This window comes from Dermochelys coriacea, chromosome 9, assembly GCF_009764565.3.
Source record: "Dermochelys coriacea isolate rDerCor1 chromosome 9, rDerCor1.pri.v4, whole genome shotgun sequence".
Taxonomy (NCBI): domain Eukaryota; kingdom Metazoa; phylum Chordata; order Testudines; family Dermochelyidae; genus Dermochelys; species Dermochelys coriacea.
Window position 1 is genome coordinate 104,670,880 of NC_050076.1, and position 17,149 is coordinate 104,688,028.

The 17,149-nt window shown below is 58.7% G+C and overlaps 1 protein-coding gene across 2 annotated transcripts; it reads left to right on the top strand.

The window, feature by feature from the left end:
- GJB1 (gap junction protein beta 1) lies at positions 1-11,037 on the top strand. 2 transcript variants are annotated; one of them, XM_043492851.1, is made up of 2 exons: positions 1-54; positions 9,701-11,037. In XM_043492851.1, exon 2 carries the CDS (start codon positions 9,713-9,715, stop codon positions 10,550-10,552), a length of 840 nt encoding a protein of 279 aa, XP_043348786.1. In that variant the 5' UTR covers positions 1-54; positions 9,701-9,712; the 3' UTR covers positions 10,553-11,037. The 2 variants fall into 2 exon arrangements, with proteins under 2 accessions (XP_043348786.1, XP_038272541.1); XM_038416613.2 differs by lacking the exon at positions 1-54 and adding an exon at positions 7,980-8,194.
- Positions 11,038-17,149: the final 6,112 nt, after the last annotated feature.

A 17,149-nucleotide genomic window follows, 5' to 3' on the forward strand; every position in this document is an offset into this window, starting at 1 on the left:
GGCACTTTCAAGAGGACAATTGCACAGAGCCCTACCTGTTCCTCAGTGCCAGCGGTAAGTCTGGGGCCCCTCTCCACAACACATGCTGTCTCAGCCTTCCCCTGGGAGTGGGGGCCCAGCGCAGGGCTCTAGCTCACAGTTCTCCATGCTGCCCCAAGAGCCCGGGCAAGGGGTCCCCGGAGGTAACCTCCCTAGCTGAGGGGTCTCCTTTCCACAGCCCAGCCCAGCTGAGGCAAGTTCTCCCCTCTCCTTGGGCTGGGTAAGGGGGTCTCTTTCCTCCTCCGTCCCTTCATGAGCTGGAGGAGCAGTTTGAGTAGGCAGGGAACGGAGGGTGACATTAGCCAGCTTCCTGCCAGGGATGTGTCCGACTCGTGAGCCAGGAGGCATGAGCTTGGTCGCAGGAGAGAGAGGAGATTTACTCCTCTGGCAGTCTCTGCTGAGGCCTGTTCTCCAGCTGCCTTTATCATATGGGCAGCTAGCTCACAAACACCTCTGAAGGGCTCTGCAGCCCAAGCCAATGGCCCTGTGAAGTCCTAGCTACCGTCCCAGCTCAGGGGCTCTAAGCAATATCCAGCAGGTCCTTGGGGGTGGTGCAGACCCCTCGGCGCAGCTGCTGGATTTTCCCAGACGTGGAACCTGGGGCCAGAGGAGACAAACCTCAGATCCAGCCTGCTTCTTGCCTAGGGGCCTCTAAGCTTGCTGTTCCCACATCCGACACCCACCCCTCACTCCTCAGGCAGACAGGCCACAGCTGAGCCTTTGTGCTACTCCTGCTGCCAACCCCAGAATGATGCCCAGAGCGCGCTGACCCCCCAGGGGCAGGGATCCCCCTCTCATCGCTGCCCAGTGTGCGCTGACCATCTCAGGGGACATCCCGGGCCATTTCCCAGCATGTTCCAGTCGCTTTCCAAGCGAAGGTCCTTCCCTCCTGCCTAGGGCTGCTGTGCTGCCGTGTGTGGCACCTGGCTGGGGAAGAGTGGGGCATAGACCCACACCTGGGCTGGAAGCTGGGGTCTCTTCTTGGATGCTGGGACATTTCTAGTGAGGCAGCCTGAGTGCTCACTTCCGCTCCCGGCAGACCTGCTGTGCCCAGCGAGGGGGGGGGGGCTGCCCGGTGAAGGGGGGGCCCTGAGGCAGTGTCTCATCTAGGCCCTCGGTCTAGGCACTGTCAGCCACTGGAAGAGGCTGGAGCTAGGCTGCCGCTGACGGGGGGCTCCCCGTCGGGTCACTCCCAGCACAGGCTTCCTGCCAGTCCCTGGCTCCAGCCTGGGGCTCACTCATCTCCACACATGCCACCTGCTATCACATGCTACCAGACCCAGCTCCGATGTGCTACCCCCTGCTCCCCACGGCTACCAGACCCAGCTCCGGTGTGCTATCCACTGCTTTCCATGGCTACCAGACACCTCCGGATCAGCTCCGGTATGCTACCCCCCTGCTCCCCACAGCTACCAGGCCCAGCTCCGGTGTACCCCCCTGCTTCCCATGGCTACAGATACCCCCGGACCAGATCTGGTGTGCTAACCCACTGCCCCCCTGCTCCCCATGGCTACCAGAGTCCCCGGACCAGCTCCAGTGTGTTACCTCCTTCTCCCCACAGCTACCAGACCCAACTCTGCTGTGCTACCCCCTGCTCCCCACGGCTATCAGATTCCCTGGACCAGCTCCGGTATGCTACCCCCTCTGCACCCCACAGCCCCCCGAACCAGCTCCGGTGTGCTATACCCCTGCTCTCCAAGGCCAGGGGAAGGCCTCTCCCTTCCCTGCACAGTGCCAGGGAAATGCAGCCCTCTTCCTGCGCTCACACTCCTCCCCGGGTCCCTCAGTGGCCATCGCAGCCCCAAAGCAAGAACTCAGCTGCACTCTGGCAGTCAGAGGGAGACTGCCTCCGCCCCTGACACTCCCTACCCCCATGTTTCAGGGGGTGTGACCAGCATAATACCCCCCACTGCCTCCCCTCCAGGGGGCCAGTCTGAGTCACAGAATTAGCTAGGAAAGGCCTGGAGGGCAGGCAGGTCCCTCCCCAGGTCAGGCTGAGGCAGGCCCTCCCAGTCCCATCGCCTCTGGAAACTGCTTGGCCTAGTCACTGCCCGGGGTGGGGCCTGAAGCCCTGGCGAGATAGTGCTCAGGCTCTTGTGGGGCTTGGAGTAGAGGGAGCCAGCTCTTGGCTCCACATGAGCCCAGCCCAGCTCTGTATCCACTGTGCCAGGCTTCTCTCGGGGCTTTCACACCACTGGGTGCTCAGGAACACCCAGGTAAAGCTTGGCTGCACCTGGGGCTCAGGGCCACACCACAGCCAGCAGTAGCTTCACCAGAGGAGACCTCTTCAGAGCCGGGCTGCTAAGTCAGGGCATTTGGGAGCCCAGCCATCCATGGGCTCAGCATCCTGGTGTTCAGTCACATTCCTCACCCCACGCACCCCTGAGCACCAGGCAGGGCCACCCTCCCCCTTGTACAAACGGGCTAAAGTCCAGAGGGGCAGGGGACTTGCCCCAGGCCACATAGGCAGGGACTTGAACACGGGCGTAGGCAGCGGCCCTGTTGCTGGCCTGGCCTTTCTCTCCTCACACCTAAAGGTGGTTTTATGGGTTCACAGGAGCTCAGAGGGTTCACAAGCTAAGTTCCCTCTAAGCTGTGTGACCACGCAGCTGCCTATTAAGCCCCACACAGGGACTCAGGGCTGTGGCGGAGAGAAATGCATCTCCCCCAGCACAGACCTGCCACAGCGGGGAGAGGTGCCCCTCCCCGCCAGCCCCAGCACAGACCTGACCTGGACTTGCCGCAGCCAGGGGAGAGGAGCCCCTCCCTCAGCCTGGCCCAGGCCCACTGGAGCTGCTGCAGCTGGAGAGAGGAGCCTCTCCCCCTGCCTGCACCCCAAACCCCTCCTCCCTGACCCCACCACAGAGCCTGCACCCCCAGACTCAACCCTCTGCCCCAACCCTAAGCCCCCTCCTGCACCCTAAACTCCTTATCCCCCACCCCTCCCAGGGCCCGCACCCCCTCCCCTCCACCCCAATCCTCTGCCCCAGTCCTGAGCCCCCTCCCACCCTCTGAACCCCTCGGCCCCACCCCCACCACATGAATTTTGTTATGTGCACCAATATGAAGGTCATGTGTCACACATCGCCTCCATATTGGTGCACATAACAAAATTCATTCTGCACATGGACATACAAAATTAGAGGAAACACTGCTCACAAGGATTCTGAGGTGACCAGCAGACAGGTTTACAGCTGCTCAAGAGATGCAAGTTCTTTGCTGCTTTAGGGATGAGGTCCTTTCCCTTTCCTTTAGCTGGGCCTAGCGGGCATTTCCTGGGTTTATTATAATACTGTTGTTTGTCTACAGCTCACATTTATCAAAAAACAGCTTTAACTCTGACCCCCATCAGGGCCTGTCTCCTATTCAGCCATTCACCACCCCTTTGTAGCTAGTCACCAGGCTCTTCAGCAGCAACGTTTTCTGCCTGATCACAAACATCCCCTCATGCTACACAAACTGTCCTGAAAAGCACCCACTACTGCCATAGCTTCCTCCCTGAGAGCGCCCCACATCCTGGGCCAGTCCACTGACGGCAATGGAACATGGTCGCACTCACTGTGAAGAAGGACACAAACCGGCCTAGCCTTGGAGCTCCCATGACTCAAGCCGAGAAAAGGACATCTGCTGCAGCTCAGCACCAAGGTCCTGTCCCTATACAGCATCGCACCTGTGCAACTAGATGGGCTTGTAAACAGCTTGAAGGGAACTGACCCTGTGTGGACTCTCTGAATTCCCCCTACTCATACATATCTAGTTAGTAATGCCTGAATTGCAACACCAGTCTCAGCCCCACTGCTATTATTGCCCAGCCCTGGCCCTGGCCCAGGCCCTGTCTAGCCTGCCCCGCCCACTGGTATCACTGTCTCGGCTCCCCGCCTACTCCCCGCAGCCCATTTACCCCCTCCAAGGCTCCTCGGTCCACCTCCATCTCCCAGCCCATCTCCCCCCACCGCCCCAGACTCCTCTGCCTGCCTCACCTTCCCTGATGATGTCACCATTTGTGTGTGGTGGGAACATCCCTCCAGCTCTCCAGACCTCCTTCCCTGGTGCTGCCTGTTCTGCAGGCGGAGCTACTCTTACAGATGGACATCTCAGCCCTCCTTCCTCCCTGTCTCCTCACTGCTAGCTCATAATTATGGTCACCTTAGAAGTGTTGTCAAGTCCCTCTCATTTCCAGCCTCTGTGGCGCACGGCTCGTATGGTCTAAGTTTGTGCAGCATCTGGCACAGCCAGGCCCATGACGACAATACAAACAATTTTAACCCTTCTGCCGGGGGGGGGGCGATTGGCAGCAAGACAGGCTGGGTTCAGTTTTTTAGGGGTTCCTAAAGGCTTAACCTCAGCTCAAGCCCCCATTCAGAAACTTGGGAACCTATATACGCCACCCAGAGCGCCTCTGATAGGCAATAGCTTCCATCTCACAAGCCCTGTGCCCAGAGGTTCAAAACCAATCCTTGGGGGGAGAGGAGACAACACAATAAACGTGGGCCAACCTGCAAGTAATAATTCACTTACACCCCTTCAGTCAGACCCACTGTTCCCTCTAATTTTGTATGTCCATGTACAGAATGAATTTTGTTATGTGTATCAATATGGAGGTGATGTGTGGCACATGACCTTCATATTGGGGCACATAACAAAATTCATGTGGGAGGGGTGGGGTCAAGGGGTTCAGAGTGTGGGAGGTTTCAGAGTAGCAGCCATGTTAGTCTGTATTTGCAAAAAGAAAAGGAGGACTTGTGGCACCTTAGAGACTAACAAATTTATTTGAGCATAAGCTTTTGTGAGCTACAGCTCACTTCATTGGATGCATTCAGTGTGGGAGGGGTCTTAGGGCTGGAGCAGAGGGTTGGGGTGCAGGGGTGGGTGAGGGCTCTGGCTGGGGTGTGGGCTCTGGGGTGGGGCTGGGGATGAGGGGTTTGGGGTGTGGGAGGGGACTCAGGGCTGGGACAGAGGGTGGAGGTGTGGGGGGTGCAGGTTCTGGGGTGGGTCTGAGGATGAAGGGTTTGGGGGTGCAGGCTGCCCCAGGGCTGCAGTGGGAAGAGAGGACTCCCCCCAGCCCTCTCTCGCTGCAGCAGCTCGGGGTAGGGGGAGAGACACTTCTCCCCAGCTGCGGCAGGTCCATGCTGGGGGAGAGGCATCTCTCCCCGCCACAGCCCTGTGCGGGGCTTAATAGGCAGCTGCGCGGCCACCTAGCTTATAGGGAATTTAGGTCAAACCCTCCCGCACCAGCGCCTTCCCAGCAGCCCTAGCTCAGGCCTTCCCTGGCCACTGCACCTGGCTCACGATGAGCCGGCACTGGCTGGTCCCCCTCTGTTTGCTGTCCTGGGTGGGGCAGCAGCTCCCCAGTGCCACCTGACCCAGCTCACAGGATTTGCAGGTTCAATTACAGGGCAAGGAGGTGACACCCACACAGCCACAGCTGGGCTCTTGTGGCTGGTCTCAGGCCATCCAACTCCCCTGAGCTCTGCACCAGCCATCAGTCCCAGGCTAGGCCATCTGGACTCATTGCTTAGCACAGGTGCAGTGACACCTTTGCCAGCAAATAACCCCACCCCGTGCTCAGCTCCTTCCAGTTGGGCCAGAGTGACCCCAGCACAGCCGAGGCGGTTCTCCTGTCCCGCCCTTTTCCAAGAGAGTCAAGAGTGTTTTATTGCCCCCAAACTCAAAATTTAACTGTATTTTAACCAAAACAGCCCCAAATGCCATAGAACTGAAGTGCGAATGAGGCCTGTCCCCCCGCAGTCAGCTCCCCAGCGGATGGCAGCAGAGAGCATCCCCTCCCCCGTTGGAGCCCTGTCTCACCCCTTGGGGCCCCCTGCTCCCCCGGGTGCGATGGGGAGCTCCCTGCCCTCTAGAGCTCCAGCGCTCGAGGCTCCCACAAGATCTTCCTCCTGAGCATGCCTCCCGCGGCTGCATTCTGCTCTGGCAGCCTGAGCCCTGCCCTGTCTCCTATCCCAGGTGCTTGGGCCTCTTGGCAGAGCCCGGAGTTCCTCTCTAGAGACCGGCCCAGGAGCCTGTAGGGGTGCCAGGGTGTGAGCCAGGAGACGCGCTCCTCTGGCTTGGCTGGCCCTGGTGCCAGCAGATTCTGAATGCCATTTTTGCTCTTCACACAACAAAGCAACAAGGACCCACACAGGTGCAGAGGGGTCCCATTACTCATACCCCTTCCCACATGCCGTGCCAGGCCTAGCCCCACACACATTGCCACTCCAGAGGGGCTGGGGGCTTCTCAAATGCACAGCGCAGCGAGGGCCACTGGGAAGCTCACAAATTATTGAAAGGGATATGCCCCAATGCTCATGGAGTCTGACCTGCAGCAGGGGCCAGGCTTTCCATGTGTCAATATTGGGCTCGTGGCTAGGGCACCGGGCTGGGACCCAGCACATCATTTCCCTGCTCTGGCCCAGCCAGCTGTGTAACCTGGGAAGTCACTGACGCTCCCTGGGCCCCGCTCCCTGCTGGAGAGGGGTGCACGTGCAGGAATGGCAGTACCCAGCGAGAGGGACACAGGAGAGGCAGCTCTCCCCTGCCTGCAGAGCTGTCTGGCGAAGCTATGATGTCTCCTCCAGCGTGGCAGATGCTCATCTCTAGCTGTACAGGGGGCTGGCGGTTCTTTGCCTCTTATGGCCCGCGGTGCAGCAGAGGGCATGACAATGTGAGGCCTTGGGTGGTCCCAAGAATGGAGGCTCCTGGATGCCCGGCCTGGACACTGGGCTCTGACACAAACTGTGTTCTTGTTCCAAGAAGGAGCTGCCAGTTGCCAGATGTCTGTTAGAAGCCACCACACAGTGACTGATGCCAACTCTGCACCGTGGTGAGGGGCTGGCCTGCACCACCCCTAGTCAGTCCTTTGACCCACCTCTTGGCAGCAGCTGTGCACCCGAGCTCCCCGAGACAGGCCCCTGTACATCGCTGCCTACATCCTGTGCTTCCGCCGCCAGGGAGCTCTGGGCCCACAGTGAGCCGTCCCGTCAGCGAGAGCCCAGCTTGTTCTCCGGGGCCCTGGGGAGCCGTCCCGTCAGCGAGAGCCCAGCTTGTTCTCCGGGGCCCTGGGGAGCCGTCCCGTCAGCGAGAGCCCAGCTTTTTCTCCGGGGCCCTGGGGAGCCGTCCCGTCAGCGAGAGCCCGGCTTGTTCTCTGGGCCCTGGGGAGCCGTCCCGTCAGCGAGAGCCCGGCTTGTTCTCCAGGCCCTGGGGCCCTGGGGAGCCGTCCCGTCAGTGAGAGCCTGGCTTGTTCCCTGGGTCCTGGAGAGCCGTCCCTTCAGCGAGAGCCCGGCTTGTTCTCCGGGCCCTGGGGCCCTGACGAGCCGTCCCGTCAGCGAGAGCCCGGCTTGTTCTCTGGGCCCTGACGAACCGTCCCGTCAGCGAGAGCCCGGCTTGTTCTCTGGGCCCTGACGAGCCGTCCCGTCAGCGAGAGCCCGGCTTGTTCTCTGGGCCCTGACGAGCCGTCCCGTCAGCAAGAGCCCGGCTTGTTCTCTGGGCCCTGATGAGCCGTCCCGTCAGCGAGAGCCTGGCTTGTTCTCCGGGCCCTGGGGCCCTGACGAGCCGTCCCGTCAGCGAGAGCCCGGCTTGTTCTCTGGGCCCTGGCGAGCCATCCCTTGAGGGAGCCCATCTTGTTCTCTGGGCCCTGGCGAGCCGTCCCTTCAGAGAGCCCAGCTTGTTCTCTGGGGCCCTGGGGACAATCCCCTTTGCAGATGGGGTGTGAGCTGGCGTCACCCTGTGGCTGTGTGAGGCTCTGGCCATGGTCCCCAGCGCCCGTTAGGGGGCAGTGGAGAGAGCACCCCAGTGGGGTCCCTGGCCACAGACGGCATGCCAGGAGGGCAGGGAGCCGGACTCGTTCTCATGGGCAAGGTGGGAGCGGGCACGGGGCTGGGCCTGGCTGGAATGCAGGACACTGGCACTTTGTTTGGCAGGGGGTAGGCGGAAGTCAGGGCGTTTGATCTGAATTCTACAGTGTGTTGTTCCCATAAAGGCCTCATTGTATGTGAATAGTTTATAAAGCAGCATCTGACTTCCCAGTGCAGGGCAGCGGCAGATAGAGACAAGGGCCGGCAGCGCGGGGGGCTGAGCCGCGTACACTCCTGCCTGGAGACATGAGAGCTTAGCGGGGACACTTCTGGGCTGCTCAGAAAGGACGCACTCCTCCCACCAGGTAACACGGCCGCTACAGGGCCCCAGTCCGTCTCATGCTCTTGCCCCTCTGCAGAGCTCTGCACAGGAGTCAGTGGCGCAGCCGATGGCTGCAAGTCGTGTTTCTGGGTACGTCCGGGGCTGGTAGCCCCAGCAGGGGGATGGACACTTGTCCACTGGGCACACTGCAGCTGCTCCCAGTGCTCTGGCAGGGGGCGGGGAGGTGTTGTAGGGGTCCTGGTGCCATTCTGTTCTGATGGCCTGTGCCATGTTCTCCCCAGTCATGGCTCAGCCAGGGCTCGGGCTAGAGTCTGGAGAAGGGAGCAGGCAGCAGGGCACTTTGCCCTGAGCTCTCTGCTCCCACAGGGCCGGGCTGTGGGTGAAGAGCAGAGCCCCTGTCCGTGTCTCCCCCATGCTGGGGGACAGCAGCAACCAGCGCGCATGCCAGGGACAGCTGCACCCCCTGCGCTCCCTCACCACTCCTGAGGGGGAGCAGTTGCCACATAGGTCAGGGCCCACCCTTGTCCTCCAGCCTGCAGGCCCTAAATCCCACCCCAGAGTACCCTGCGGGGGGGGGGCGGGCACTGCTGCAATTAATATGCAAATGAGCAATCCAATCAGTACACCTTCGCCAGGCCTCAATCGCTACATGACATTCAATGTATTCTAAGCTGCTCCTACCTCGTCAGCTTCACCGTGCTGCAGCTGGGGGGCTGAAATCATCAGGGCGAAGCTGGAGGGTCAGACAACTGGGGCAAGGCCAGGGGATTTGGAGCTAGGGAGCCCCAGGAGGAGGGAGGAGATGAGCATATTAGTTGGATTCTCCTGTGAAATGATCAGCAATGAGAGTGAACTATGTCGAGAATGAAAAGCACATTGTTAGTGTAACCCACACACCTCCTGGGGGTGGTGTTCTGTCCTATTTAGTGGCACTGAGACCACTTTGAGAGAGAGAGAAAAAATGACTCTGCTCTACAGCCTTAGCTAAGAGCCAGTTGGCTTTGAGCTCATGCTGTAGAAGCTCATTCACTAAGCTCCAGCGGCTCCAGGCTTGATCCTGCCCGCTGACAACCGGGGTCTCTCGGTGTTACGTTAGGTTTCAGAGTCAACACTTCACCGAGGTGTCAGGATTAGTTCTCACCTCCCTGTGCTCGTTTCAGACTGCAGACCTGCAGACTCTGGCAGAGAGCATGGTGTTTGTTTCAAAGTGGTCAACATTCTGCAGGCTTCCTTTACAAGCATGAGGGCTAGAAACACAGACCAAGAGTGTCGCAAGTGACTTAATGTGGGTGCCCACCTGCAGACACTCAGGCCTAAAGTACAGAGTGGTCGGCTCCCCAGCTACCGCTGGCCAGGTCTTATGGACACTCGCGTCATCAGAGGAAAGGGCTAAGTAAGAAGCATGGTAAATGCTGCCCCTGGAGCCTTGACTGCTTTTGGCCTCTGGTCTCCATTCCTCTCAGCCCACAGGGCTCATACCTAGGGTCTCTGGGCTGCTAACTTGACCTCCTGCTGCTGTCTCTTGCAGGCGTGAGGCACGATGAATTGGGCAGGCCTCTACACAGTGGTGAGTGGCGTGAACCGCCATTCCACTGCCATTGGGCGCATCTGGCTTTCTGTCATCTTCATCTTCAGGATCATGGTGCTGGTGGTGGCAGCTGAGAGTGTCTGGGGGGATGAGAAATCTGCCTTCACTTGCAACACGCAGCAGCCAGGCTGCAACAGCGTCTGCTACGACCACTTCTTCCCCATCTCCCACGTGCGGCTGTGGGCCCTGCAGCTGATCCTGGTCACCACGCCCGCCCTGCTAGTGGCCATGCACGTGGCCTACCAGCAGCACCAGGAGAAGAAGCTGCTGGTGCTGACAGGGCACGGTGACGCCAAGCACCTGGAGGAGGTGAAGAAGCACAAGATGCACATCTCGGGCTCCCTGTGGTGGACGTATATCTGCAGTGTGATGTTCCGACTCCTCTTCGAGGCCGTCTTCATGTACATCTTCTACATGATCTACCCTGGCTACCAGATGATCCGGCTAGTCAAGTGTGAGGCCTACCCATGCCCCAACACCGTCGACTGCTTCATCTCCCGGCCCACCGAGAAGACCATCTTCACTGTCTTCATGCTGGCCACCTCAGGCATCTGCATCATCCTCAACATGGCCGAGCTGGTGTACCTGGTGGTGCGGGCCTGTGCCCGCCGGGCCCAGCAGGACTCCAACCCCCCATCAGGGAAGAGCTCCTTATATGGCCACAAGCTCTCCCCCGAGTACAAGCAGAATGAGATCAACCAGCTGCTGACGGAGCAGGACAGCTCCCTCAAGGACATGCTGCGTCGCAATCCGGGGCTGCAGGAGAAGAGCGATCGCTGCTCCGCCTGCTAGAGGCACCAGCCCCGCTGGGTGGGCCCTGGCACACAAAGCCTGTACCTCTCCGCCCTCCACCGGGAGCCATGGGGGCAGACTCTGGCGGGAGATGAAGAGCATTGAACGGAGCCTGTTGGTACACTCACACCTGCCTGAACTCTGGCCCTAGGATACTGCCAACTTGTGCACGGTGTCGTGCCAAGCCCTTCACCCCCCACGGCCATGGGCCCAAAGCCAGCACAGCCCAGTCATTTTCACACCCTGAAACCCATTAGAAAGGTTGGGGTGGCTGCAGAGCTCTCAGAATTTGCCTTAATTCATTGTGTGATGTCCCCCAAGCTGCACCGGTGCCCCCAATAGAGGCCCTGTCTCCCACAGGGAAAGGAGTCATCCCCACTGCGGGGCCCAGCCTCCAGGGGCTGTTGAGGCAGAGAACACCAGGTGGGGCCTGACAATTGGAGTATCAGAGGTGTAGACCATTAAAGCTGTGTTTCAGGAGCTGACTCTCTCTCTTTGTCACCTGGGGTTTGGTGAGGGCTCAGGATCCCTGGGGCAGCGGGACTGCAGGCCCCCACAAACCTCGCCAGGTCAGCCCTCTGGGCCAGCTCCTTCCTGTCTTGTTTGGGGCTGGGCCCAGCACACACTGAACAGGGAGCTGCATCCCCCCCAGACAGCTGCCAAGCCTTCCGGGCACCCCACGGCAGCCAGGCCCTTCCCTTGTGTCCTGCAGGTCAGTGTGGTATACGGGGACTGCTCGGACCTGTCCAGCCCCGTAATGCTGACAGAAGGCGTGCAGAGCACCCAGGGTCTGTAAGCAGCCTGTGAGCATCCTTGGACAGCATGGGATGCCTTTCCAGCAGCATGCACAGCAGGACAGCTTTCTCCCCCAGGGTTGGGCCCTATCTCACTGCACATGCAAGTCCCAGATCCCTGTGCCCCCTACTTGACGGGGCACACTCACAGGCCAGAGACCACTTCAAAGCCCAGCTCTGTGACATACCCAGGGCACAATCCAGACTAGTTGGGGGCTGCGTCATCCCTGCCCTGCAACCTTGGGTGCCTTGCTGTAGCAGCTCCCACCTGGGCCACTAACAAACAGCCTCTAGCATGCAGGGCACCCCCGAGTGTCTGTGTGAAACTGCACCCAGCCAACCACACCCTGGCTCTCACCAGCCTTGGTTACACTGCAAGGTGACCCCAGCACACCCCCAGTCCTGGATCTTCCCCTAGAAATGTATCTTCTGTATGCCCAACCCTGGCCTGGACCGTGCAAATATATTAAGTCCGATATTTCTTTAAAGGAATAATATGCCAGTTTATTACCTTAGATAGTTCTTCAGACACTTCACTTAAACACACTGGCTTAGATAAAACAGCCAAACATGTTTATTAACTACAAGGAGAGAAATTTGAAGTGAGTACAAGTAACAAGGCATAAAAGTCAGAAATGGTTAGAAGAAACTAAAGAGAAGCCGTTTGGTGGTGTCTTGCTTAACAAACTACAGCAGAGTCAAGCAAAGCCTCTCACCACATGCTGCAGCAGATTACTGTCCAAATGCTTAGGTCAGGACCCTCCACAGAGTCCAACAGCTGCTTCCTTCAGCTCTTCAGGTGCACTAAATGCAATTGGGGGGCGGAGGGGAGGTACGTTGGGGTGTTTGGCCCTCCTGTTTATGGTTTCAGTCCCCCAAAAAACATTTCCAGCTGGCACCAGGAGCCAAAATGTATAGACGGAAGGATGTTCCTTGATGTTTTTTTCTTACCTGTTTGAGCTTAATTTCCCTGCCTGCTTGATGATTCTGTTTCCTGCTTAAATGCAAATGAATCAGAGTGTGCTCCTTTGTGTAGGACAGACCTGTCTGCCTGGGCTGGGCTGTGTAACATGTGCTAAGCACCATCCAGGGGAACCCTACCACTGCACACACAATGGTGGCATATTTTACCAGGATGCTACTGACCAGCAGATGAGTTTTCACAGGATTCCTGTGCAAAGGTGATTCCAATAGTGAGCAGGTGTGAATACAGCCCTGCCCCCCCCCAGCCCTGTGGGTGGGGCATGCTCACAGGCCAGGGATCCCACTGCAGCCCAGCCCGCAGGTTGTGCCGCATAGCCCTGGGGCAGGGCCTGTCAGCACCCAGCCCACCTGCTCACCACAGGCAACAGCCACCAGAGTTGGGGCTCAGGGGAGACATCAAGGGACCCCCTCAGAAGCAGGGGGAGGGGCTACTCTGATAGCCTGGGTGGGGACTTAGCAGGGTGGGCTGTTCCCTGCTAGCCTAGGGCTGGGGTGGGGCTCAGCAAAGGGGGCTGCTCCATGCTAGCCTGGAGCCTGAGGGGGCAGCTCTCTGCTAGCCTGGGGCTGCGGGGGTGGGGGGGTCTCAGCTGTATGTTTCTTTCATTTTCATGAATGGTTTTACGAGGTATTTTCTCCCCTAGCTGGCTGGACATGGGGCCACTGAGGGGAGGGCAAAGGAGGCACTAATCCTTACATGTGGGGGGGGACACCATGTTGGAGAAGAAGACGGGGGCACCATGCTCGGGAGATCTCCATGCAGCTGAGGCCGTGGGGCATGCAGGGTGCTGCATGGTGTGGGGCAGGGACGTAGCCCAGCCCAGGCCTGTCCTGCCCCCTTGCTGACAGTACCACACTTGGGCCGCACATGCAGCCCCTCGACCTGTCCCAGACAGACAGTGCTGCAGAGGGCGGGGCAGCATGGTCACCACAACTGGCCCTTGCACTGAGCAGATACAAGGGCCTTGTCCCTGCCCAGAGAGCAGCCTGACACTGGTTGCTGTCCCCGGGCACTGGGCAGCCCCAGGAGGCAGCAACACATTCCCAGCCTGCCACATGGCTCCAGGCACCTTCTTGGCCACAGAAATGCTGGGGGCAAGCAGTGCCCCGCAGACACAGATACTGGCATGAGCCGGGGGGATAGGGCACACTGGGGGGCAGAGGGAGATGCCCATACTCAGTCCTGCCAAGTGTCATGGGGCCCCGCACACCCACAGCAGCCAGCCCCTACCCCACTCTGATGCTAACCCCAGCCCAGATTACAGGAGGGCAAGGCTGGCTCACACCTGCTGCTGGGCCAAGCCGGCCACTTACCCGCCCCGCTGGGTACAGGGTAGTGAGGCCTCAGGGCACCAGCAGAGTGCAGGGCACCACTCTCCCCAGCTGCCAAGTCTGACCCACGCCCTGGCAGGGTGTCTGTGCTGTGCAGGCTGCAGGTAAGGAGAATGGTGCCCCCACAGCACCTCGCCCTAGGCCAGCATGCAGCCCCCTTCACCTACCCTGCTGTGACACCAATAGCCCCCCAGCCCTCCCCATCCCCAACCCCCCTGCTCCTGAGCCACCAGACCTCACCTGCCCTTCTGTAAGCCCCATGCCATTACTTACCTGATGGTAACGGCTACTGGTTGGGAAATGTGCCAGCTGCAGGTTTTGCTGTTACATTGGCCCCACCCAGCAGCTGCAATCAGCCCACAGGAGCCCACAGGCAGAGATCGTGTGTGTGTGTGTGTGTGTGGGGGGGGGGGGGGGAAGGACAGGCAGTGCCCGAGGCTCCAGCAATGGCAGGGAAATGAGTCAGTGACACAGACCCAGAGAAACCCTCCCCCGCCCCTCCCAGACTGCAGAAGAAGGCAAACAACCCAACATCCCTGCCAGTCTGACCTGGGGGAAATTCCTTCTCTCCCTCCCCCCACTCCCGCACGGTGATCACAGCCATGGGCGTGTGAGCACGAACCAGCCTGCCACGCACCTGAGAGAGAGACTGCTCAGGGCCACCTCCAAGCTCTACCCGCCCACCCCGGCTCCATCTCCAGCCGTGGCCAGCCCCGATGCTGCAGAGCCAGGAGACGCTGACATCCTGGGGACCATGGAGACCAGACAGGGATTTCCTCACCACCTGCCCTGTGGCCTTGTGGCCTTTGGGCTCATCAGCTCCCAGACACCAGTCACCTGCCCTCCAACACAAGGTCCCCCCGGCTTTCCCCCGCCTCGGCACTCTGCAGGGTGACCCCTCTCCCAAAGCCTTATGTCCTGTGCTCTTACGGAACAGACATGGGCTGGTTCCCTCTGGCTCAGCACCTGGGCAGGCACAACCCAGCCCTCAGCTCTCTCATGCTGTGGTGCACCCGCCACACAGTTTGCTTGGGGTGAAAACAAACAGGAACATATTGAACAGCAAAGTCAAAGATTCAAAACTAGTGAGAGGGCCAAACGTCTGAGCTACCCAGGGAACAGCCACAGCTGCGCCCTCAGGCTTCACACGTTCTCATTAGATACAAATCCCTTTCCTCAGTTTCCCAGCAGGCAGCCCCAGCTCAGGGGGGTTCAGCACTCACAACCAGCCTTCCGCCGCCAGACTCCCCAGAGTGCTGCATGAAAATGCCTCCCTTCCAAACTTGCTGTTCAAAGGCTTTTTCCTAAGGCCCCGGTGACTCATGCCTTGCTCTTGTCCATTTCCAGTTGTTTCAGTGTCTTTCCATTGACACTCATGGGTTACCAATTCCCTGTTCCTGGGCTGGAGGATATTTCTCTGAAAACATCTGCTCAATGCAGTGTGCGCATCAGAGCGAACAGAATGTTAGGAACCAATGGAAAGGGATAGCTAAAGACAGTAAAAATCATATTGCCATTATATAAATCCATGGTATGCCCACATCTTGAATACTGTGTGCGGTTCCGATTGCCCATTCTCAAAAAAGATATATTGGAATTGGAAAAGGTGCAGAGAAGAGCAACAAAAATGATGAGGCGTGTGGAACAGCTTCCGTATAAAGTGAGATTAAAAAGAGTGGTACTGTCTCTCAGAAAAGAGACAACTAAGGGGTGAGTTGACATAGGTCTATAAAATCATGCCTGGGGGGGAGAAATTGAATGGGGAAGTGTTATTTACCCCTTCGCATAACACAAGAACCAGGGGGCACCCAATGAAATTACTAGGCAGCAGGTTTAAAACAAACAAAAGGAAGTATTTCTTCACACAATGCACAGTCAATGTAGAAACTTGTTGCCAGGGGATGTTGAGCAGGCCAAAACGATAACTGGGTTCACAAAAGCATGAGACTAACGCATTTATTTGGGCATCAGCTTTCGTGAGCTAGAACCCACTTCATCAGACGCATGGAGTGCATGCATCTGATGAAGTGGGTTCTAGCCCACAAAAGCTTATGCCCAAATAAATGTGTTCGTCTCTATGGTGCCACAAGGACTCCTCATTGTTTTTGCTGATACAGACTAACACCGCTACCCCTCTGAAAAGAATGAGAGACATTCCTGGAGGACAGGTCCATCAATGGCTATTAGTCAGAAGTCAGGGTCCTGCTCTGCCCTGGGTCAGAACAGTCACTGCAGGTGTCGTCTCTGGCGCCTGGGCTTGGTGTCCCTGCTGCTGGGGGTGCAGCGTGTGGGCATGTAGCCAGGCTGTGCCCTGGGACAGGTAGAGGGGGCTGTCCCACAGCTGGCCCAGGACAGGGTTTATACTGGGGATGTGTCTGGTGTTTCGTGGATCTCACTGGACAGGCTGAGCTCCAGAACCCCAACCACCCAGTCCCCCTGCACTCTGAGCTTCTACAAACTGAGGGGAAGGGGCAGCTAACTTTACCTCTACACTATAAATATTAACAAGGGGGCATGCCCCACTGCAGCGAGAAGGGCAAGGAGGGCTTTGCAAGCGTCCACCCTTCCCTGTGCGGGATCCCAGGGGGCCCTGGTCTGCTGAGCTTTATTGTGAGACTGCAGCACAGGGCTCTGACTGGAGTGCCTCCAGCTGGCCAGGTGAGCGGGACGCGCCAAGGGCTGCACTGGCCATGCCCGCACACTGGGGCATGGTCCCCCCCAACTCAGGCAAAGTCTTCCGTTCGCGTGGAGGAGCCCAAGGCACCATGTGAGGATGGCGTCAGAGATGGGGCATTTGCAGAAGCCCCCAAGCCCAGCAGCGCATGGAGCAGGTTGGTCAGGAAAATGACCCTCCAATGGCATTGAGGTGGCCAGAGCCAGTGAATTGCATGGGCTCGGTCACAGAGAGCTCTCCCAACTTGCTGCCCCTACACCCTTCCCTGCTGTAGGGATTATATTTAGAAATGTGCTCAAGCCAAAAATAAAGAGGTAAAAAGGTTTCCCAGTGGCTGTTTCCGCTGTCAGTCACAGGGACAGCCACGAAGCGCCTGCTCCAACATAACCTGCATAAAACACGCTAGGCAGACAGACAGACAGACTCACACACCTGCCCCTTGCCAGAGACCAGCCGGACACCTCTGTCCCCAGAAGAGGTACGGTGACACATCCTGCTGGGGCTGCGGGGATCTACTACGCAAGAGGCACGGGGCAGCTGAGTTGCCTCCAGGGCCACAGGATCTGCAAACGGTGAGGGAGTTTCTTTGCTTTTTGCCTGGCCTGTGGTCTCATGGCACTAGGCACTGGTGTCTGCTCCAATGAGCACAAATGGGCCCCGACCCTGCCCTCCATTTGTCTGTGAGAGAAACCACGGCCCTTTGCCCCAGACTCGCCCTTGTGTGGCCATGGCTGCACGGGGAGCAGCCTTGGGCTAGGCGTCTACCTCAGCTGCCTGTGCTCCAGGACAGGCTCACTGGGCAGTGCTTTGCGAGCC